General features: G+C 42.2%; 2 protein-coding genes across 2 annotated transcripts in view; one reads left to right on the top strand and one right to left on the bottom strand.

Annotated features, from left to right (window-relative positions):
* The window catches only part of GIGYF2 (GRB10 interacting GYF protein 2), a 1,757,193-nt gene that overhangs the window by 1,356,322 nt on the left and 376,491 nt on the right, over window positions 1-24,380 (bottom strand). The window lies entirely within an intron of this gene.
* Window positions 364-23,833, top strand: KCNJ13 (potassium inwardly rectifying channel subfamily J member 13). The gene is made up of 3 exons (XM_078666007.1): window positions 364-741; window positions 2,281-2,772; window positions 16,679-23,833. Exons 2-3 carry the CDS (start codon window positions 2,307-2,309, stop codon window positions 17,296-17,298), a joined length of 1,086 nt encoding a protein of 361 aa, XP_078522133.1. The 5' UTR covers window positions 364-741; window positions 2,281-2,306; the 3' UTR covers window positions 17,299-23,833.

The following is a 24,380-nucleotide window of genomic DNA, read 5'->3' as shown; positions in this document are numbered from 1 at the left end:
GCAACATAAGACTATGTACAATGTTTGCAGAATTCGAATATTTTAACAGGGATAAAGTGTATTTTGGGCATTGCTAGGATTTAAAGATCATCTGTCATCAGTTCCACTGCTGGGGCTAGTTTCTTGAGATTTGACACTGCATGTATTTTGTTTGCTCCATTAAAGCTGTGGCGTGAGACAGGCTCCAAAGGCAAAAATCTAGTTGGCTATAGCATGTGAACGAGAACAGCATTATAGTGGGGAAGCAGGGTAACCACATCAGCTCCTTTGGATACTGGTTGTTGCTGATGTATGAATAGATCCCTACTGAGGAACTGCTTCATGGTGTATTAATGTTCTTATATTTAATTCTTTCAGAGACTGTTTCGCCGTTGGCCGTTTGGGCTTTCTACCATATGTACACGGTTTCAAACGTTAGATGGTCAGTAACAAATCGCTTCATCCAAAGAAGCGTAGAAGCTCCGCTTTATCGAGAGGAAATGTGATCTCTTTTTGAGAGCCTCAAGCATCACCTTGAAGAAAAATCGACTGAGGAGTACAAGAATACTATTTGGACAGAAAAAAGGAGCATAGGAGTGAAAGCTCTACAGCTACCCAAAGAAAGATAATTCACATTAAACTGGGCAGTCAGCTGAAGTCAAGAGCATTGTGCTCAGTCTGCAAGCGTTACCGTGCATCAGATGTCACCTTGCTGTGCATGAAATTCAAAGGACGATAAGAACCAAAATAGAGGAGCACTCTGTAAGTGTAATTTTTCTTTCTACAAATAAAAAAAGGCTACTAGTTGCAAGTGATAAAAGTTTTATTAAGAGTTTTGGGATGAGTGTTAAGGTATTAAGAAGACGTATCTTGTGAATCACTTGGAGATTGACAGTTGGTAAATTTTATCCTCAGCCCCCAAAAGATACATGTAAATTCTTAGTAATAAGGCCTTCTTCAGGGACAGGCAGTAATAAAAACAGGTCTCATAAAAAGTCTTAGTGGGTCAGACAGTAGAAGGCAAGGACCTTTTCTTAGGTCTTGCAAGAGTCATGGAGGCACCATTTGGGTCATAAGCAGCAGAAAGCACAGGATCACTGGAGTCTTATTTATTTGCTGTAGGTACAGGGTTAAGAATCACCTCCATGCTAAATTCACGGACAAAGGCACACAGATTCTTACACAGGCTCGGCATGCTTGTACTGCAGACAGAAGTATGTGTAAATGTAAAAAATATCTCATGTCACACATGCAGCATATAGTACGGAACACTGATGCATGGTGGTAGCAGTTGGCATAAGTCTCAACAAGACCAATTTATTATTAAGCTGTGGCAGATTGAGATTCCTCTTGGCACAAAGGCAATGGTACACGTCTCATGTAGACGCACCCTTGGAAACAGGCTCTTATGGGTACGAATTTCATCAGATTTGTGTGGGTGGAGAACGTTGTAGAACTAATCTTAGTGTTCTGTTGCATGGCTGGCAGTAACAACTGCAATATTCATAGATACATTTGTGGTGGAAGATAACCTAGTATCAGCCTGAAAAACTTACATTTGTTTACAGAAAGTGTTAACAATGGACAGTATGAAGACACCGCTTGGAGAATTCTGCGATAACTGTGGACTGGGATATTACAGCCAATTTACAGCTCAGTGATAATTATAAATGTTAGAACTTCCTTAGGTGATGTTTAGTGACTGTTGCACATCTCCCAGGGAGTATGGAAGAAAGAATTGCCACTCTTGTTTTGAGTTCGGGGCAATAACCATTATTGGTAAGATGCAGTATCTTTTTGTCTTCAGTAATACTGTACTACAGTCGTTCTCAACTTGTGGTCTGGGGACCCCTGAGGGTGTGTAACACTAACTCAGGGGGTCTGTGACTGCTTAGAAAATGAAATTTTAACAGATTAATAAAGAATATATAAAGAAGCAGAGCGTAAAACGGAACATTTTAAAACGTTCTTTTGAAACATTGAGAGTAAAAATTTAGCGGTGATATTGTTTTATGGTTCAAATGATCAAAATTGCTTAGGCCGAGGTTACTAGTATCCAATAATGATTTATTGGGGGTCGCCGGATTCCAATGATGATTCATTGGGAGTCCCCGGAACCCCTCAATGATTATGTGGGAGTCCACAAAAATGAAAAGGTAAAGAATCACAGATTTACTGTATTTAGGTTCCAATTCCTAGAACTCAGGACATTATATATGAAATGTTGTTGTCTAGTGGAAGTTAAGGGCAATAGCTACAACTGAAATAAATGACTTAAAGACTGCACTTTTTCTCTTGCAGAGTTGATACAAGGGAAAACCGACAAGATGGATGGTATGAACAGTAAAACCTATGCCTCATCTCTCCTGCCGCTGAGAAGTCACAGACTAGTCACAAAGGATGGGCGCAGCTTGCTACGAGTTGATGTCACCCAAGGCCGAAGCATGGCATATTTGCGGGATATCTGGGGGGTCCTTTTGGACATGCGCTGGCGGTGGATGATGGTTGCCTTCTCTGCATCATTTCTCCTCCACTGGTTGGTTTTTGCCATTTTCTGGTACCTGCTGGCAGAGATGAATGGGGATCTTGAAGTGGACCACGACTCCCCACCAGAGAACCACACCATATGTGTCAAGTACATAACCAGCTTTACTGCTGCATTTTCCTTTTCCCTGGAGACACAGCTCACCATTGGCTATGGTACTATGTTCCCCAGCGCCGACTGCCCCAGCGCCATTGCTCTATTAGCTCTGGAGATGCTCTTGGGGCTCATGCTGGAGGCTTTCGTAACAGGTAAAATAAATAACTTTACTGGTGGGAGGATGGGGGGGGCGTGGGGTGGGGTGGGGTAGAGACATTTGTCACATGTAAAGATGACTTTATGAGTTAGATCATGGCAAAAACCTTTGTGAAGTCTGTTTCTGTTCACAAAATTTCTTTGAGAGGCCCAAACTGTATGTAGTATATAAAGGCATCTTCTAGGATTCAGATATCCAAACAGAGACATGTTACTAGATGGCAGATTACATATGCTCCTAGAATTACAAGTTTCTAATCGCATCCCATTTTAAAGAGGTCAAGAAAGCCTTAGGAGTTCCATTGTGAATCTATCAGCAGAACCCTTACAATGGTGCAGTTTACAAAGCTATGCTAGAGCACTCTTCCAATGTTGATATTTAATGGCCTTATTTATTTCGATTTTACAAAAAAGCAAAATAAACACTGTCACATGGACGTTAAAACACTTTGCAAAAACAGTAACATTTATATTGTAGTAACTCTTGAGCTCCTGGTCCCACAATCTCCACTTATTCAGACTTGTTAAGGTCTGCCTACATGTGGGAGGAGAAAAGCGGTCACAGCCTAGGCACTTGAGTCCTCTACCTCATGTTCCAGCCTTGACCTCAAGATGCCCAGTGACTTTGTAAGTTCACTTATTTTCTGTCATACAGAACCGTGTACTACAGATCAAACTCGAAATGGAGGGCAGGCAGGTGAAGCAAGCAAGCTGCAGGGTTAATAGCACAAAAGTCACTGAGTTGAGCAGTGTGAGCAAAATACATGCTAACACCCTTCCTTCAGACTTGAATGAGAGCATATATTATACCCTGGCAGAAAGCTCTGTGTGCAATAGAGAATACAGAGACCATTTTAAGAGTTTTTCAGAACAGTTATACAGTCTATACTACATGCAATATTCACACCATTAAGTATGGCTGTGTGGTAGGTGCAAGGTTATCAAATACCAAATAAACCCACACACACTAATCTACAGAAGAAAGTCTAATTTTTGTTTATTGGTTGTAACTTACAAGTATATTTATAGGAGATCATTGCTCTGTGAAGAGAAATACAATGAAGGCACAGTACATCAGTTTTTGCGGCCGTGTACATCAGGAAACCGTAAATAGACAGATTTCTCTGTGAGTTTGTGTGTGGGTTTATTTGGTGACCTTGACCCTACCACAAAAGAGCACATAATAAAGAGATGACCACATGTAGCATAGCTAAAGGAGTTTATTAGCCAGAGACATTGATGTCCTGACAAAGGCCACTGACCCACTGGGAACACGGCAAAATGACTGAAACATGTTACCATTTATGAGGATGAAAAGGTAACTGGTAGGCCTTCTTTGTCATCCACTTTCAGTTTTTAACCCTATCAGGACATCCAATAATAAAGATATATTTAGCAGCCCTAGACGATATTAACAGGTTTTGTTTTTTTACTCTGGCGATTGACGACTCTTTGGAATTACTAATTAAACGAAAAACTAACAACGTTGCTCCCATGTAATGTGATAAAGAACAACTTGGACTCAATTCGGCCAATTGTATGGGATGCCTAATGATGAAGCTTTGACAATCGCGGCGATCTAGGCTGCGGATGTGTGTTGTTGTGGATGCTGCTGTGAACTTTCTATCTCGCTGCTGATTTTAATAGCACACCTGATAAGCTTTTTAAAATTGTAATTTGCACACTATCTTTGACTTCTCTGCCAATTTTAATAGCACGCCTGACAAGCATTTTTAAAATTGTAATTTGCACATTGTCTTTGGAACTACTCCAAGTTACTCTCACTTGCACTTTCATTCCCTCGTGGCCCCGTTCCGCCCCGGGTCTGTGCCGTTTGTGCGGAGGGTCAGTTCGAGGAGCGTCACTTCCTGCTAGTGACACCACTTCCGCCCTGCACGGAATCTTCGCAGGTTAGCGGTCTAGTGCTGCCGAGCCTACCGAGTACTTAATTCCCGCTTCCAGCTCCCAGCCCCATTGACAATCGCGGCGATCTAGGCTGCGGATGTGTGTTGTTGTGGATGCTGCTGTGAACTTTCTATCTCACTGCTGATTTTAATAGCACGCCTGATAAGCTTTTTAAAATTGTAATTTGCACACTATCTTTGACTTCGCTGCTGATTTTAATAGCACGCCTGACAAGCATTTTTAAAATTGTAATTTGCACATTGTCTTTGGAACTACTCCAAGTTACTCTCACTTGCACTTTCATTCCCTCGTGGCCCCGTTCCGCCCCGGCTCTGTGCCGTTTGTGCGGAGGGTCAGTTCGAGGAGCGTCACTTTCTGCTAGTGACACCACTTCCGCCCTGCACGGAATCTTCGCAGGTTAGCGGTCTAGTGCTCCCTCTCCTTTAGTACCTAATGGCGGTATGGAGGAAGCGCAGCAGACGAGCGCAGCGGGAGCGCCGACTTCGCGCCCGTGGCCGACAGGGGCCCAGGGCCCTGTCGTAATGCCCACTGTATCTCTTACTCTTCCACTGACCTTTTGAGACTTAAATCCTCAGGGCCTATCCCCGCCCGCACTGTTAGGGCGGCTCAGGAATGCGGCATTTTCGTTCCCTCCGACATCCCTGCTCTTGATTCTTTTCACGACCCTCCTCAGGCCCCCTTCTCAGCACTGTCGCCGTTCTCCGCCTCATTACTCATCTACTACCTTAACACCCGCTCCCTCATTCGCCACCAGCTCGAGATATTTCAACTGTTGCATCAGAGCACCATCGATATCCTTCTCTTAACCGAAACCTGGATCACCGAGGACTCAGTTCCTGACGTCCTCGCTGCAATCCCCACGGGATACTATATTATGCAAGCCAACCGGCCCGTTGGAAAAACGGGCGGCGGGGTGGCGGCTAATATCCGCTCTCAACATAAATTCTCTGAGATCACCGTGACATCTATTCCCAAGACTGAATGCTTAGCTCTTAAATTCTCTTCAGATAAGTCGTCCTTTATTTGTGTTATTGTCTATAGGCCCCCTGAACACATGCCTCTCTTCCCCCAGCTCTTCAGTGATTCTATTGCCCAACTCTCGATCAATCATGCCAATATCCTGGTTATTGGCGATTTTAATTATTGGCCGTCTGCCGCTCATGAAAGTCAATCCTCCTCAGAATTTTCCGATCTTTTAACTAGCATGAACTTCTCCCAGCATGTTCACACCCCTACACACTACAAAGGCCATATCCTTGACCAAGTCTGGACGTCCAACCTCGACATCTCCCCTACCGCTGTTCTCCCCTGTCCTTGGTCCGATCACAGCCTTATCTCCTTTCAACTACACCTTTATATTTCATGCCCTCCTCCCCTTGCTAAGAATCTCCTGGCTCGTAACTGGAAAAGAGCAAATCTGCCCGACTTTCACGCCATACTGGCTTCCACTGCACCCTTGTCGTCGAACTCGCTAAAGGATCAAGCCGATCATCTGGATGAATGGCTCAGTCTTGCTAGCAACAAAGTTGCCCCTTTTAAAAAAATCAAAGCTAAGCGCCCTCACGACGCACAACGGTGGTTCACGGACCAACTTAAAACGGAGAAACTTGCTTTGCGGCAAGCTGAACGCCGTTGGCGCCATAACTATGACCCACAGCTCAAACTCGTTTATGTCGACTCTCTAAAATCTTACAAAAAAATCGATTTTGACAGCTAAAACGGCCTATTTTTCCCAAAAAATAATGGACTCTCACAGTAAAACCAAGGATATTTTTGCAATTGTCAACGAGCTTTCCCTGCCTCATAGGGTCACCCTCCAACCCCAGCCCACCCAAACCCTGTGCGACTCTTTAAACTCATATTTTATTGATAAGATCATAACCATAAAAAATAATATTCCGACCCCTGCATCCCCTCTTCCTCCTCCCCTTCCCCCCAGGAACCCTAACACCCTGACGGAGTTTCCTCCAATCTCCCTACAGGAATTCTCCTCTCTTCTTCTTAAAGTTAGCTCAGGATCCCCTAACGACTGCTGTCCCCCTCAGATCCTGAGAGAAGCTTTCCTTGCTTGTCCGGGCCCCCCACTGGCATTACTCAATAACTCCCTTGCTACTGGGGAGGTCCCTCGCTCCTTCAAACAAGCAGCCGTTCTACCTATCTTAAAAAAAACAATGCGGACCCCACAATTCTAAGTAATTACCGTCCCATCTCCCTCCTCCCCTACTTAGGCAAGATCTTGGAGACTTATGTCACCCGTTGCCTGAGTTCCTTTATAGAGAAATCCTCCTTCCTTGACCCCCAACAAGCCGGTTTTAGACCCCTCCATTCCACTGAGGCGGTCATAGTAGCAGTCATGGACGCCCTCAGGAAAGGTGCCGATAAAAACATCTCTCAGGCCCTTGTCCTTTTAGACCTCTCGGCAGCATTTGACACGGTCGATCACGCCATCTTGATCGACCGTGTCCACAACGCCGGCATCCAGGGGGTGGCCCTTGACTGGCTCAGATCATTCCTTGACCAGCGCTCACAAGCTGTTCACTTGTCTACCTTTTCTGCACCTCTCACATCCCTCACCTGTGGTGTCCCCCAGGGTTCTGCACTATCCCCTCTTTTATTTAATTTATACCTGCAACCCTTACTAGCTTCCCTCCGCAAATCCCCAATCACAATTTTCAACTATGCGGACGATCTTCAGTTAATTTTTCCCATTGATTCTTTTCCCTCTTCCCGTCTCAATTTTCAGTCCATTATGCTGACCATTGCAGAGTGGATGTATCATAGCCAACTAAAATTGAACCCCACAAAAACTGAGCTCGTACTTGTGGGGGGTCCCACTAATCCATGGAATGCCACCTTCTGGCCAACCTCCCTGGGGACGGCACCCACCCCTGAGAGCACAGTGAAGAGTCTGGGGGTGATTATTTCTGAAGACCTCTCGATGAGACCACAAATCAACTCTGTCACCTCATCCTGTTTTTTCCATCTTAGGCGGATACGCAAAATCAGTAGGTTTCTCACCAGGGATGCCCTGATTCAAGTCAGCATTGCTCTTATCACCTCCAGGCTCGACTACGCCAACACGCTGTACGCGGGGATCCCCGCATGCCACCTCCACCGGCTGCAGCTGGTGCAGAATCAGGCTGCCCGCCTGATTTTCCGCCAGCCTAAACACCAGCATGTCACTCCCCTTCTTTGTAGTCTTCACTGGCTCCCGGTCTCCAAGCGCTGCACCTTTAAGCTGGCATGTTCAGTTTTTAAGGCCCTCTCCGATGCAGCCCCAGCCTTCATCTCATCCGCTTTGACACGCCACATCCCCCTCAGAGCTCTTCGCTCTGCATCTCTTAACCTCCTTGTGGTCCCCAAATCCAAACGCAAAAAGCACGGCGGACTGAGTTTCTCTGTTTTGGCCCCCTCCACTTGGAACTCCCTGCCACCCACACTTCGTCTATGTCCCAGCTACGACTGCTTCCGCAGTTTACTAAAAACCCTGCTCTTCCAGTCTGCCTACGAATAACCCCCCCACCCTGGATCACTGTACTTGTCAAGAGCGCCATGAAACCGTTGGTGAAAGTGCGCGGTATAAATAATTTTAAAGTAACGTAACGAAGCTTGCCACATTTTAGGAGGGTGAGGGGCTTACATTTCCCAGAGATCGCTGTGCTTGAGTAGGCATGGTAGTGGTTCTGAGGAAACTAGCCTTTCATTTGTGGTCCGAAGTTTGTTGGTAGAACGAAGGCCTAGGCAATTTTTCCTCTCCTCATTTAATTGTGAATGAGAACTTCTGGAAAGGATAACATTTATTTGCCATGTCGGTAGATTTTATTGGGCTCCAATTCTATTCAAATTTCACAACAACCGTTTTCCAGTTATAGTTTTAGTTAGACCTGCGAAACATCGTGTTTAAACAGGAAGCTGTTCAATGGTGGAGTAATTGGGTTGGCTCAAGTTAAAATAGTCTGGATTGTTGTGATTGAGATTCAGGCCTCATCCTTTAAGGCAATATATAGGTAACATGCCATTAACAGTTGAAAACAATCCATTTCAGATTCATGGTGGAAAGATTACCCAACTGAGGTCACTCTATTCTGCTACAAAAACTTCACAATAAGTCTTTCCTAAGTACAGAGACCAGCACATCTGTAATCACTGGGGTTTGCGTTATCTAGGCATCATTACCCTACTTACTAAAGGATTCCTTACCAAATTTGGTTGCTAAACTGCATGCGATATAATTCCTCTTCTTAATCAGATTTCTTTCTAGAGTGAGCAGAAGCATTTTCCAATGTTTACATCCGCAGTCAAGTTAGTAACACACTTGATCCCAGACTATATGCGTCAGTTTTTTTATTTCTTATTTAAAAAAAGTTTTATATAGCGCTAGCTAGACCCGGAGGTATCGGAGCGCTTTACATGAGCATCAGATCATAGTAACAGGTTACATCGTTACAAAGGTTACACAGTTCTTAGAGCATGGCAACATAGTTACTTGTAAGGTAGGGATAAACAAAAAGCACAAATACGAAAGGGGAACAGCAGGCAAGGTGAGAGATTCAGGGGTGGGGGGGTTGGAGCGGGGGAAGTAGATAGATAATGAAGGCGGGAAAGAGGAGGGGAGGGTGAGAGACACAGCATGGGAAGAGGAGGGGAAGGGTGACGGGGACACAAACTGGTAGACGAGTCAAGGCAACGTCCAAAGTCCAGTAAGCTGTGATCCCAGGGGAAGTGGTATCACTTCCCTATCTTTATTGCGAGAGGCTCCCTCTACGCAGTGGACTCTCTCAGAGGGGTCTCTGAGACTCCAAGTCCTACACACTGGATCCTTCCCCAAAAAGGGGAGAGGGAGTGCTTTGGCAAGGGGTGCCATACCATACCTCAAGTGTGAGTGGCTCCCTTGGCGCAGTGAACTCACTCAGCAGGTTCACTGAGACTCCAGAGTATAAATATTGGATCTTTCCCCAACAAAGGGAGGAGGAATGCTTAGTCAAAGGGCACAAAGGACAGGGGGTAGGCAGAGTAGCAGGCCCCATCCAAGGACAGGGCCCCATACTTTAAGATTATTCTAGAAATGTTAGTTGAAGAACCTCAGATTTTGAGGCCTGTGCCTTTCAAGCAACACTCTTGTATCCTTAAGTAACATTCAAGGGTTTATTCCAGATGACAGAGAATGTTATCACAATGCTGCAAATTGTCGGGACTGTGAATTAGGCTAAATGTAAAGATAACTCACCCCTTGGGTACAATTGAAACAATATTTTTAGACCACAAGGGAATCCCAACCAGGGACTCAGCCCTCCCTCACACACCATTAATCGAGCCCCGAAAATTTCAAATTTAACAATGCTTTAAAAAAAGAAATCTGGTCCTCTTTTGCAGATTAGGCTCTTTATGTGAATCACAGAAAGTCAAGTTAATCCTCTATTCGAATGTTGCCCCATACAAAGAAACAATGACCTTTCTTTGTCATCGAGCAATACACTGTAGAGAAATCCTGCAGAGAACATCTGAAATGTGCCACTAAACTCTGAAGGAATTCTACTTCTAAACCTTCCCACATTTTCTAACAGTGCACCAAATCTGACACAAATCGACCACCATCACAATCCCCGAGCCACCCTTAAATTTTAATCCCACGCCATGTTTATCATATTGTGTGCAAAAGGTAGAGTGGGTTTCCAACATTCTTTGTGAAAGAGACAAACTCAACAAAATAAATGACCCTTGAGATCTAAAACGCCCAGCCTCCTTCGCCCAGAAATCGATTTGACTTCCCCTACAAAACATGGATATTTTTTAGCCCAAATAAATTTCACAATTGAGGACTTGAGGTTTTTTTGTAAAGAAAGTAAGGGATGCCTCGCATAGATATATTAAACAGGGCCAAGGGAGAACCAACCTTTTCACCAAATGTATCCTGCCAAAAACAAGCATGGGCAATTTACAACAAACACATCGCATTCATGGTTCTTTAAAACAAGGGTTTATAATTCACTGCTTACTACAATGAACATCCAGTCAAGACCTCCCGCCCCCAAATATTCAACCAGAGAAAGTTTGTCACTAATTGCAAAGACAGGTGAAACAAGGCCTCCATCTGCAATACTACAAACACTTTTATTCTGGTGATGCTGATTGAGTACTCTGCATCCATGTTACATCCTTAAATGTGTGCTAAACTGTCCTCAGTACGGGGAGGCACAGTGCAAGATAAAGCAGTACACCATCAGCGTAAAGGTTGTTTTGAACTACATTAAGAAGACAAACTGTATCTTAGATGTCCCTAAACTCCACTTTCATCACATCAAAAGACTCAAACAAAACAATAAAAATTGGGGCAGAGGCCAATCTTACTGGGCTGCCTAAGATTTCAATTACTCCAGCATGAGAGCCACTGAAGAAGAGCTAAGCAGTGGTGCCTACATACAGTTTTGTCACCAATCTCGCTTAGGTACATAAGAGCACTGAAACGATGCAAAATAAACTGTTAAGTCTTGGGACGTCTCCAAGGGTCTGCATGAATGTCACGTTCACTAGGAAGAATACTGGGTAAGCTGGAAAAAAGCCGAGGGCAGTATGGCAATATTTCAAAGCCATTTAAAAGAAGTAGTGCAAACTCATCATAAAATAAAAAATGGAGAACGCTAAAACTACAGGTGGCAATCACCAATTAGTGATGTAATACTAGGGAAGTCTGATTAAGCTGCAACTGAAATATGTGTAACACCTTGAAGGTCACTGTGTTTTTGCTAATTACTAGGCTACTCCCAGCTTCCTCCTGTTCAACTCTAAAGGCAGATGAAAAGAAGCAATATAATAAGTCAACAATAATTCAGGTGGTAATGGAAACGCTCACATTCCTCTGTCACCTACTTACCAATACTTTCGAATTGAAGTGGCACTAGGTGAACCTGCAGACAAACCATAACCCTGAGTCTAAAAACAAATTCCATGGTTTCCTCACCCCATGCACAGAGGTTTTTTTTATTCATTTATTTTGGAACACATTTTATTGAGTTATACGCATAGAATCAAACATGTCAGATGCAACAAAGATTCGATAAGCATAAGATATAACAGTCCTGCCGGCCTCACCCCCACCCCATATCCATCTACAAAAGGAGTTAAGAAAAATAAATGGAATACATCTCAGTTATATAACCCATATTCATCGATAGATCAGTGCGGTACAGTTTCTTTTGGGCCGTGAAATATCTGAATTTCATCTTCCAGAAGCTGGTGATTTTGATGGACTGGCGCTAATTCAATTCCCATATAATATGCCCTTCTCTTCCAAATCTTTGGGTGTTTTGGGGCATCCCTTAACTTTTCACACAGCAATTCTCTATGCCCATACAGTGGTCTGTACCCTTTTTCCAGACTGATAATGAGGGGCTACTACTTTCCATTCTTTAGCTGTGTCACATTTAGCGAGCGTCAGACCCAGGCCTAGGATGGAGATCTTCTATTTATACCCACCCACATCATCCATAAGATGGAGGGCCAACCACAGAATGGGTTTTGACCAACACAGGATCTGGGTGCCATAGATGTCAGACAATTACTCCACTATCCGGATACAGTGTCTGTGGTTCCGCGTTTATTTTTATTTTGCTCACATCTCGCAACAGTACACCAGCCTTATTGCCACATGTGAAACATAATGTAATTAGGAACCCTGGTACTTAAGAAAGCCCCAGACCCAGTTAGGTCTTATCAGAAGGGATGAAACATTACACTGGGTCGGAGATATTTGCCTGAAATTGTATTAATACTAACAAGCAACCAGAATACATTTGCAAAGTCAGCTAGTAGGTAACTTTAATTGGTCCTACACCCCTTTCTTGCCTCTCCATTTTATGACACTCAAGAGATCGTGTGATTGTTCTGTCTCACCGTAGAATCAGCTGTAATTCATACAAGCTCCCTCTATTGAATCGGTGAAAACCACTTGTGATGATACTCAGAAACAGTTGAGGAGTGGGCCCTATGATTAATCATACCATCTTCAGGCGGGCAAACGCCCAGCATCGTATAACTCGGCCCAGCTACACTCTGGCTCTTTAAGAGTCTGAAACACCACACTTTCATACAGGAGCATTCATATTAAAGTGTCAGGGTTCCAATCCCACCTAGAGAATTGATTGTTTATCACGTTTAACTAGAAGAGATGTATTCTAGCTGGTTGTACGACAGAACCACGAATGCCTTTACAATGCAGGCTTAACAAAAGTCTTTTCAACGCACGTCTTTACCACGCAAAGTTTTACCACGCATATACCTTTACAACGCAAATGTAAGTATCTTGCCGATATGTATAAAGCATGGATAGATAGATAGATACATAGATAGACAGATAGAGATAAATAGATATAGATAGACAGATAGAGATAAATAGATATAGATATATAGATAGATATGGATAGATATGGATAGATATGGATAGATATGGATAGATATGGATAGATAGATATTTCAAAATAACAGTTATGCTTCCGGAACTTCGAAATGATAACAGCGACACTCCAAGGGATAGCACAATTATACTTTATTGTGCCCACAACAACGCGTTTCGGCAATGCCTTTTTCAAGTGATAAACTTGAAAAAGGTATTGCCGAAACGCGTTGTTGTGGGTACAATAAAGTATAGTTGTGCTATCCTTTGGAATGTCGCTGTTATCATTTCGGAGTTCCAGAAGCATAACTGTTCTTTTGAAATAATTAACGCGGTTGTCGTCACCGCTGCTGGCACCGGCGTCGCTTTGGGAGGAGGATCGGCGAAGCACGACGTAGAGTGTTGATATATATATATATATATATATATATATATATATACACACACACACACACATATATATATATATACACCTATATACCCACATGTATACACCCACATATACACACGCCATATCGACCCAAACTCCTAAACCCACCGCAAAACCCAATGCCTAAAAAATACCCTTGCCACCCAAATATCCTTACCTACTCCAAACCCTAAAAATACCCTTACCCACCCAAATACTCCTATCCACCCTAATCCTCAAAAACGCCTCTGCCACCCAAATACCCCTACCGACCCTAAACCCTAAAATACACCCTTGCTCTATAACTCGGCCCAGCTACGCTCTGGATATATATTATATATAATATTTTCCTGCGAAATACTTACATTTTCGTTGTGAAGGCATGCATGGGAAAGGTATACACGTGATAACATTTTGCATTGTAAAGACTTATGCATTGTTAAGGATGCGTGGTAATGGTATTGCGTGGTAATGGTATTGCGTGTTAACGGTCACTTTGTAAAGGATGGCTCCAATTCTAGCCATCTGTTCACTCACTCTACCCAACAGTAGTTTATGGTTTAATAGAAGCCTCATTTTGTTCAGGGTACACTAATTTCATCAAAACTGGGAGGTGTCGCCGCTAATGGCCAGTTCAAACACATTTCTTCATCCCATGGTCAGATTTGTCACAAGGAGCACACACATCATACCAATCTGAGAGCCCCATTTTCACATGCACAAGCCAATCAAAAATCTCATAAGCAATGTAAAAGTCATTAGTAAAGAAAGTGTTGAAATGCTAGAGGAGCTGCATCAAAGAACAGTACAAAACAAGTACATATTGGCAAAGCCAATAGGTCTGGTCATCCAAGCCTGTGATTTGTTTTATTTTTGTAATCCTATGCAATAAGAACGAACATTTTTAAAGTAATAAAATGAAAAAATGATCCAGTCCAAAGGGGATGGAGGTGCCTCGTGCAAAAATAAATAATTAAACCTTGACAAAGCCAAAAGGCCTATGTTTAATGTGAAAACAAATGCAAAGAGGCATGAAGAGAGTTATTTCATGTCCTAAGAAATTAAATCCAGACCTACTGGTTTTGTCAATGCTTGACCGAAGTGGTGGAAATAGTGATGCTGGTGGTGTGATTTTTAGTGGCAGATTTAGTAATGGTATTGGTGCTGTGGTAGAAGGGTTTTGCTGGTAGTGTGGTGTAGGTGTTATTTCTATTAATAGAATAATGGTGGTGAAGGCATAGGTGGTGTTGGTATTGGTAACAGTGTGATGTTGGCACTACAAGTGCTTCGGTATAGGTGGTAGTGTAGTATAGGTGTCCACATATCACATGTCTAAATCATTATGATTTTTCTTAATCATAGTGACACACCCAGACCCCACCACAGACTCCCATGTGATGAACAAAAAATAATTAGAGGCCATGGTGCAGGATGCAAGACACAAAACATTTATGTGACAGAAAGCACGGCGGAAGGGGGGAGGAGGTACATTTTGATGTAAAATGGATGGTCACTCATGCATTGCCAGGCAAGCAATCCACAGTATGGGGGAATGATATACCTAACAGACAAAAGCATATGGTGGGAAATAAACAATCTTGTAAATTGATTTAAGATGCGACTGACAATGTCTCAAGGCTCAGATGCAGGTCCAAAAAGCCAGTGGCAAAAAAAGGGAGGGGGAATTATCACAAAGCTTCCGATGTATATTGTAAACAAAAGGTCTTGTAGACAGATGCACTGTTAAACCATATCTTAAGAATGACTAGCCTCAAAAACTGCATTGCCAGTGCACTATTGCTTCCACCATGTTCAGCCTATCATGCAACAGCCAAGTTTGGGCAGAATCACAGTATTCTTAAAAGGCCAGTCACATCCCTGCCTCCACCAACAGTAGTTGGCACGAAACCACAAGCAATATCTATATGCTGCACACCAGAAACAGTGTCTATGCCACCAGTCACTACACACAACAGTACAGACAGCCACCACTAATGTCAAATAACACCGGGTCTCAAACACTATGAAACTTGTACTCGCAAACCAATGCAATAAGCAGGGAGAGAAATTTAGAACAACTATTTTCTACCTATTTATGAAATAGCCAATAGATCTAAAACATTCGAACGGATGCTACATATTAAAAACATTTGTGCTAGTTGTCATAGTATTTTGAAAGTTGTGTTTTAATGCAACAGCCTTATGCAATGAGACCATTTTGGATTAGCATATTTGCCACAATACCACCTTGCCACTGGAACAGTTATTTACAGTTCCCGCATAACATTTTCTAGGAAATAATGTAGACCCAAACCCAGAGTAAAACTGCAGAAATCAATCTAGCCCAGTTAGAATCTGAAGTGTTCAGGGGGAACTGTTCTTGGCAACAGAAAAAAGGGAAAATAGGACATCTGCCAAGGACTGTGGCATTTAATCTATGACGTCAACGGGTCATGCATAACGGTCCCAACCCTGATGCCAAAAGTTTCAAATGAAAACAAACAATTCAAGTTTGACAGTCTACCACAGGCAAAAGAGATATTTTAAGCTTGTGGCTTTGTTAATACCACAAGTTGAAGAAGCTAGATTTATATTATTAAAGTGTTCCAAGCACCACACTTTAGCAACAGAAATATAGAACATGCATGTTCGAATAACACAAAAAATAGGAAATTATGTTTTGGTGTATTATGTGGTTTCCTTGAAAGCTGTGTATGTGTCTAGCTGAAATCACAGGCGCACTAGTAGGGATGCTCGTCGTTCTCCCATTTTTAGGTAATCTATGCAATCATTTCTTTCTAGAAAACCGATCCCTTTCGATTTTAAGTGCCAGTTTTTTCCTGAAACTGGCCAAAACTTAAATTGAGACTCTAGCATTCAAGACAGTGCGCACAACATAGCCGTAATTGTTAGTCTGTTAGGTTGGTAGGCTGTAATTAGTTGAGTGTTCTAAGTTATTCCGCTCGCTCAATGAAGGGAAACCAGGAGGACTATCTACGTTAACAGGGTGTTGATAGGTCTGGGCTCCTTCAGCAAAGCAAGGTCTGCCAGGCTTATACATTTGCAAGAGTCTGGTGGGAGGAGGAAAGCTAACAGGGGATGGACTATTGTGCATGTCAAAGCACATAACTATCTTGCAAGTTCAGCTGTTAACATACCTTTCTCCTCTTTCTCCTAGGTGTATTTGTGGCAAAGATCGCCCGACCCAAGAATCGTGCAAGTTCAATCCGTTTTACGGAATCGGCTGTGGTGGCTCATGTGGATGGGAGGCCCCGTCTCATGTTCCAGGTAGCTAATGCAAGGCCCAGCCCACTAACCGATGTCCGAGTGAGCGCGGTGCTGTATCAGGAGAGCGAGAACAGTCCGCTGCACCAGACCACTGTGGCCTTTCAGATGGACAGCGTTGGTCCGGAGTGTCCCTTCTTCACCTTCCCCCTCATTTATTTTCATCCCATCACACAAGCAAGCCCTCTGTTCCCACTGCTCCAGAGGGAAGAGCCCCCTTACTTCGAATTGGTAGTGTTCCTGTCAGCCATACAAGAGAGCTCGGGGGAATCCTGTCAGCAGAGGACCTCCTATCTACATTCAGAAATTCTGCCTGGTCATCGTTTTGCCCCAGTATTAACACGAAGTGCCAAGGGGAAATACCAGATCACAATGGACAACTTTGGAAAGACTATCCCTGAGCCCACAGCCACAATGAATCAAAAAATTGATAGTAGGACTGACCTAGAGTTGTGCATGAACGGACAGCCTGCTGACACGTTCCTCATCTGCGAGACCAACCTGGGAGAATAACTTGTGTAGCAGGCCCATTATGCACCACCGCAGATTTTTGTACACAGAGTCCGTGAATGTTCACAAGTAACTCATAACAACCAAGACGTGCAAATTATGCCCCCCACAACCCACAGCCCTCCAACAACAGGGCTCAAAAGTGGCCAGCCAAAAACACTGATACACGTTACAGTGAACGTCGGAAAATGTGTGCTACTGACTTTAACTACATATACCACACACATTCAGGCACAAAGAGAAAGCCAGGAAAAACAGCAATGAGATTCGGATACAACCAAGCGTATGAATATACAAACACAAGCAGGCACATCTAATCAAGCATGCATACAACCACAAGTTATGAGTGAAAAAACAAAACTTGGTTTGTAAAAAAATATATGCACTCTGATGTAATTAATCTGCATGTATGGGCAAAATAAGCCCAGAGAAAAAAAAAAAAGGAGGGACGGAGTACCAGACAGATCACAACAAACACGTACACATTTAGGCGCATACAAGCTTGTGTGCATACACATCCATTAAGCGCATAGAAATGCAATCCAATTACTACACCCAGAAGGAAATTAACAAACAGTGCAGCAGGGAAAACAAGCACCAATTTGGGAGTAAACAGCATTCATAAACAAAAGCACAATCAGGCACTAGAATACAACTAAACATGAAAACACATACAAGCAAGAAAGCAACCACACAATTCGACATTTGCTCACAAACTGTGGCCAGATATACAGATCAAGTTATGCACACATACAATGAGAATTGAGACTTAACTACAAGGCATAACAAGCCCACGAACGGAAACAGTCAAGAAGGCACAAATGCACAGGCAAGAACATGAACAAAATGACACAGATAAACACTGTACTGGTATTTCTATGGCGTTTTTCCTACCCTTGCAATGCCTATATGTACAGTGCTATGCAGGTCTAGCAGAATCCTGGACAGCTTTCTGGTGCATCTTCTTAAGAAGGATAGGAGTGTTGAATTGGGCTTCAAAGAGTGCATACGTATGAATGCTGTGGAAAAGTGTGATAGCCGTACATTCAAGAACTATACATGCTTACTGATATATATGGGTTGCAGGAGGAGTGCTTGTCCTTCCCACAGGTCAATGTTTTGTTATGTATGCTGTTTTAGAGACCGAATCCGGCAGGGGGGAAACGGACACCTCCGCATCACCTGCAGTGCAGGGGGCCGTAATCAGGGCCCCCAGTCATCTAGACATAAAAGGCGACCCCTCAGCTTGTCAGCTCGAGGGTATGGATATTGCGAGGGGCCCCCTCACCATTCCTTGCCCCCCCCCCCCTAAGAATTCCTTACACCACTGGAAACCGGTTTCTCCAATAATTTACTTGCCAATACCCAGCAGTGTTACCAGTTTTGTCCCTTCAGACATTTGACAGACCATCGTTTTAGGTCCAATCGCTATGGGATACTATACAGTCACCTATTGCTTGAGCCATGTTTTGGGGGGAGAGACGAGTTTGTAATGTATTTCAGAATTCCAGGTGGGTGCAGATCGTCATCATTTTATTCAGTACGGTCCTGCAGTCTGCAAGTTTGTACTAGAAAGACCTTTCAACTATATATTCCCTGAACAGGAGGATCACTGCTAGTGGTTCCATTCCTAAATCTAATATTCCTCATTTGGAAACAAAGTTTGAATTTTGTTTGGAAAAGTATTGGTCCAGTATGGTAGTCTGTCCTAGGGACACTGCAAAGTGCTTTGTAGGATATTAGTTTGGGACAGGTAACCAGTGGGGTGCCTTCACAGCATGGGAAATGTGGTTGTTTGGCTGTCCGCTGGAGAATACATCTTAGTAGGACAGTACACAAACTGCTGATGTTTAGACCCTATGGAGGTAGACTAGGTAGTTCTAACGGTGTTGAGATGTTCTCCTGATGGTTTCAAGATAATGAAGGTGTTACATTGTTGCCCTGTCTTTGAAGTGAGAGTTCATTATCACCCTTAAGTTCTCAACTGCGGTCGATATTTCAGGAGGAGATCCAAACCCCGTCAGCCATGTTGTGTTTGGGTAGTAATCTTTCAATGTTTCACAGTTAAGGATTGCGGTTTAAGACTATTTAGTTTTAGGAGATTTTGCAGCACATCGATCTTAACTCCTATGCATTTTGCGAAACCTGAATTCTTGAAGTCTTATGAGTTTTTTTCAGTTTAAGGATAATTAGCATCATATTAGCTGTATCCGGTAAGTTTATAAGCTCTAGAAATGGGGCCACTTACAGTTGGAAGAGAAGCAATGCAATAATTGAGCCTTGTGGAATGCATAACTTGTGTGTTAATGGGACATTGGTAGGGAGATGGAGACACAATGTTTTCCGTCTATGAGGCAGAATTGAGTCAATTTTAAGGCAGTGCATTGTATTCCTACTTAGTTTAGTCCTGAGTAGGATCTATTGATCCAAACGATCACGGAGGTCCTCAAGGATGTCAGCAACCCTTCTGTTCAAATCAACAGTATTGTGAGTTTATCCTGGATTACAATTAATGCGAATTCAGTACCTCTGCCAGGTTGAAACCCTGTTTGCTGATAAGAGAGAGTTTGCGTACCCCAAGGAAATGTATCTGCAAGAATGTTGCTCCTTCAGTTAGTTTGCCCACAAATGACTCATTTGATATTGGTCTGTAATTTGGTGCATCCCCAGGGTGTAGTCTTTTCTTCTTCAGGATCAGCCTGACTTAAAATGTTTTTAATTCTCAAGTCAATTCTACAAATGACTGTGATTAGTAAATGAACGCTCTTTCCCTCTGGGTGCATAGGTAGATTCAAGAATATACTTAAATGTATATTGGCGGCTAGGCCCAGGAAGCAATTCAGAAACGCAGAATGTCTATTAGTTTGTGCCTTTCTTTTATAGGCAGAAGGTTAAATGAGCATTCTTTTGGTTGTGTTCACAATTCGGCTCCGTTTGTAGAGTGGTGATGTTATTGACAGTGGTTGTTAGAAAATGGACCTCAAGCTCCTTTGCTTTTTTGTGTGAAATGTTTTGCAAGAGTTGCACAGTTCTCTGTGATGGACACAGCCTAACATGCAATCAGGTTTATGTAATTAGACAATGATTTTGAACAGATATTTAGTAGTAGATTTGTATGCTCTTCGTACTATGTTTTATGCTTCAACATGTGTTTTGAACTACTGCCGTTTAGGTTTTTGATTTTCCATTTTAAGATATTTATGTCGGAGTTGAGTCGGCCCGCATTTCATATATGCCAGTGTCTTGTAGCTTAAGGGATGCCCTTTATTAGAGACCACAGTGAGCCAGTGGTGTAGCTTTAGGAAATTTGAGGCACCTCAACATATGTCAACAATGTCTACAAAGATTTTGTTTTTAAACTTCTTTTCTGCCAATTATTTTACATGATTTCACATGACATATATAATTATTGTATGATAGCATACAAAGTTATTTGTACAATGTTCCTTACATTTCATTATTGTACGATATACACAAGCAGCTTGAATCATTTACGTAAAGTCAATTCAAGATAACACAAGACCACAAGTCTATTATAGACCACAAATATTTCTGATGAAGAAGCCAGCCAACAAGTGTGACGCAGCCAAGAGGAGCATTATCAAGGAAAATGAGCATAACTCTGGATGCACGAAAGCAGAAATGTATTTATCTTTAACAAATCTGAAAACGAGAGGACAAAGGTAGACCAAAGCCCACCTTAGGTTCATGTGTTTCTTAAATCACAAGTCTAACCGACAGCATCACTGGTAAGTTGGCCAAATATTTATATAAAGGATTGGTTTGTTGTACTGACTGACATGAAAGTTCATAATAATCTTTTTCACCATTGAGTTGCCCTTGATAAAGTTGCATAGAAAATAGGATGAAGTTTGGCAGAGTTTATTAATGATGCGTTGGAAAATGAGCTATGGTTCTTGTGAACCAATAATAACCATGATAAAAAGGCTGTTGGATGACAATCACATATCGGTTGCCTTTTTCTTTGGAAAGATCTGTTGTCTAATGTAGACTCACGTGGTCCTGTATTACTTAAAACTTTCAATTCATTCAGTGCATATGATTCAAATAGATTGTGTATATGATACAATGATGTAATATGAGAATACTGTGCAAATAACTATTTACGTTATTGGACAATTAGAATATATTTGGTATGGTTTTATGGGAACAAATTGATAGAACACTTAAAAAAAAAACGTTTTAGATCTCGTTGACCAGTATTATATTTGGGGGTGCCTCTGATACACCTTTTTCATTCACGCTAAATGCACAGCATAAAGGGTAACTGGTGTTATGCAAGTGGATCTTAACCCTGGCCATTTGCACACACTCATAACCCTTTTCCAGTGGTGTAAGTGGTTTACAAACATCAGTGAATTTAGGCGCTGTGACACCACAAGTTGTTTGTAATTATTCTATACTTAAGCTCTTCCACTTTCTGGTACGGGAGGTTTCATTTGGTGTTGGCAAGAGGAGTAGCACCGTTGTTAGGTTTATGATGAAATAAATGGCATAGTAATCACTAGAGTTTGTGTTGTATTTCTTTAACCAAAATACAGTCCTTTACTGCAAATATGGCATTAAGCACAAGACCTGCTTCATATGTGGCTTCAAGGAAGAGCTGATGGCTATTGTGCCCCTCTAAATTGTTGAGTGGGCATACAGTCTGGTGTACAACAGGATGATATATTGTTAGTTCGGAGGGCATCCCTAAAAGCCTGTGTCTGAAGGTGGTAGACAGATTGGAATGGATGAGGTGGTGATGAGGAGAACAGCAAGTTAGTAAGGATTCACAAGAACGGTATTCTTAATTATTGGTTGTTGCTGGGTATTTAGTGAACTACTGCAAGACTCCTGTCGCACCCCTTTGGTTCATTACTGCAGAGTAATGCATCCGTTTGGGGAGTCCTGAGGCAGAAATGCAGGAGAATTGTTACCAATGCTAGATTCTGTGAAAAAACTCAGGTCCAGTCTGGAATTAAAGATGGCGCATTTGTGGGTTCTAGTCTTTCGTAAGGATCTTGGATTAATCAGAATGAATGACAAAGGTTTACTGGACGACCAGAAGGTTGTGCGTTTCCTGTATGTTTGAAAGGTGTTGATAATCAGTTTTGGTGTAGAGGCCTTGCGGTATAGCGACAAAGCGCAATGATCTGTGCATTTAAGATGTGTGTCAAGGGATCAGGTAACAGCTGTGGCATCTAGCCTGTTTGATTCGATTGTGGTTTGGCTGATTATGGGTTAGCCTACGGTGCTATTGGTGGAGATTTTAGGATTTGCTCCAATTAATCTTCAGAGTGTGCTGTAGGAGGTCCCAAATATGATGAAAATTTGAAATTCGTCATCCTGAGGAAAATTCCCTAATTATTGTCTTTTTGCCTTACGGTTTTTGTTGTGTGGAGTTTTTTTGATCAGTTATTTTCCTTTTAAGAGAAGTTGAAAGTTTCTTAATATTAATTTTGTTTCTGCATTTTTTCAGGGCAGTGTGGCAATTTTTTTTAGATAAGGTGGCACAGTTCATCTGACTCATTTACAACTAAAAGTAGTGATTTGATGAGGCTATGGGTAATGGAAAGTCAAGATGTGAGATTGTTAAGGGGAATTGGCAGGATTTACTGCAATGAATGAGAAAAGATGGCTTCTTGTCATAGCGTAAATTACGAGTGAGCTAAAAAATGAACGTTCAACAGTTTGCACCTTTTTGAACTTAGAGTAAGAACGGTAGCTTAGATGCGTTATTGTTTGATCTGTGTTTAAGTGAGGTCCTTTAAGGGAAGGAGAGGGAAATCATTAGTCATAGGCTTGTTTTGTTAGCAGTGGCCATGTGATAACTAATGACGGTACAAATACAGATGGTGAGTAAAGGGTTAATTGGATGGGTAGAATAAAGAAAGGAGTAGTTTAAAGAATTAGTGATACTGGGATCAAAGTAGGAAAGGTGGGAGGAAAGCATAGTCAAATGGTATTGGAATGATTTTTGGGATGTGAATCAGAAATGGATCTATTAGTTACTGGGTTACGTGGAATATTTGGGGGCAGCTTTAGAGAAGGCCTTCGGTAAAAATGACATACACAACCTCGTACCAAAAGAAGCACATATGTTAAAACCATCACCTATACAAAACAGATAAAAAGCAAAAAAATTAAGTCATGGTTGATCACAGATCAGAATGTGAAAATCATACACACATACTGTAAGCAATCAGAACTAAGGAAAAACCAGTAGCAGGCGACAAGTATATGCTACTGTTTATACTTCTATTTTCACCTCTCTGGGTGTTGAACATATGAACATCAATGAAAAAACAGACTACTGAAGTACATGCAAGTTGTCCTACAATATCCCTCATTTTACCAGGTGAACCACTTAGTAAGCAAATGAGTCAATACCTTTCTGATCCAGTTTTCTAATTGTGAAAATATTACTTGAAAATCGAATGTCATTTTACAAGGACATGACAGATGTTCTAGAATGTTAAAAGTAGTAAAGGTGGCGAAATAGCTGCCCAAATAAATGACAAAGCAGTGTACAGAAGATTTGAGAGTGTTGTTTTGTGTGTCCAGCCACTAAAAACACCCTTCCTAAATGCCAACTCCAACAGTAGATGGCTGAGCGTATCTAGTACTGTGCAAACTCATACAAAATCTGCTTTTTACTGAATAAATATATTTTCCAAAGAATTGTAAGACTTGCATCTTTTTTAAAATTTACTAAACAATCTCCACGAAAGGAATTACAACAATATATAACGATTCTAGGACAAGCGAGAGCAGGAGGAATGCGAGACATATGCAAACAATAGAATACTATATGTCACAGGGCTAAGAGAAGGCAACACAGGAGCCGGACAGCACCAACGCGAGCAGAAGGATACTGAAGGAGATGCAGGACGCCATAGAGTATTCTAAAGAACTCTAAGCGAAGAGGGGGTACATGAAGGGAAAAAAAATAAAACCGACATTAAAAGAGGACTCCAAAGGGACAAGGTGAAGATGTGGCAAATCACAGCACCCCAGAGAGTAACAACAAAGACAAAAGAAAGAGGGATATAGATTAACTAAAAGATGAAGCAGATATCAAA

Source organism: Lissotriton helveticus, chromosome 11 (assembly GCF_964261635.1).
Source record: "Lissotriton helveticus chromosome 11, aLisHel1.1, whole genome shotgun sequence".
Classification (NCBI taxonomy): Eukaryota; Metazoa; Chordata; class Amphibia; order Caudata; family Salamandridae; genus Lissotriton; species Lissotriton helveticus.
The sequence above is the reverse complement of the archived record's forward strand: the minus strand, read 5'-3'. Positions and strand labels throughout refer to the sequence as shown.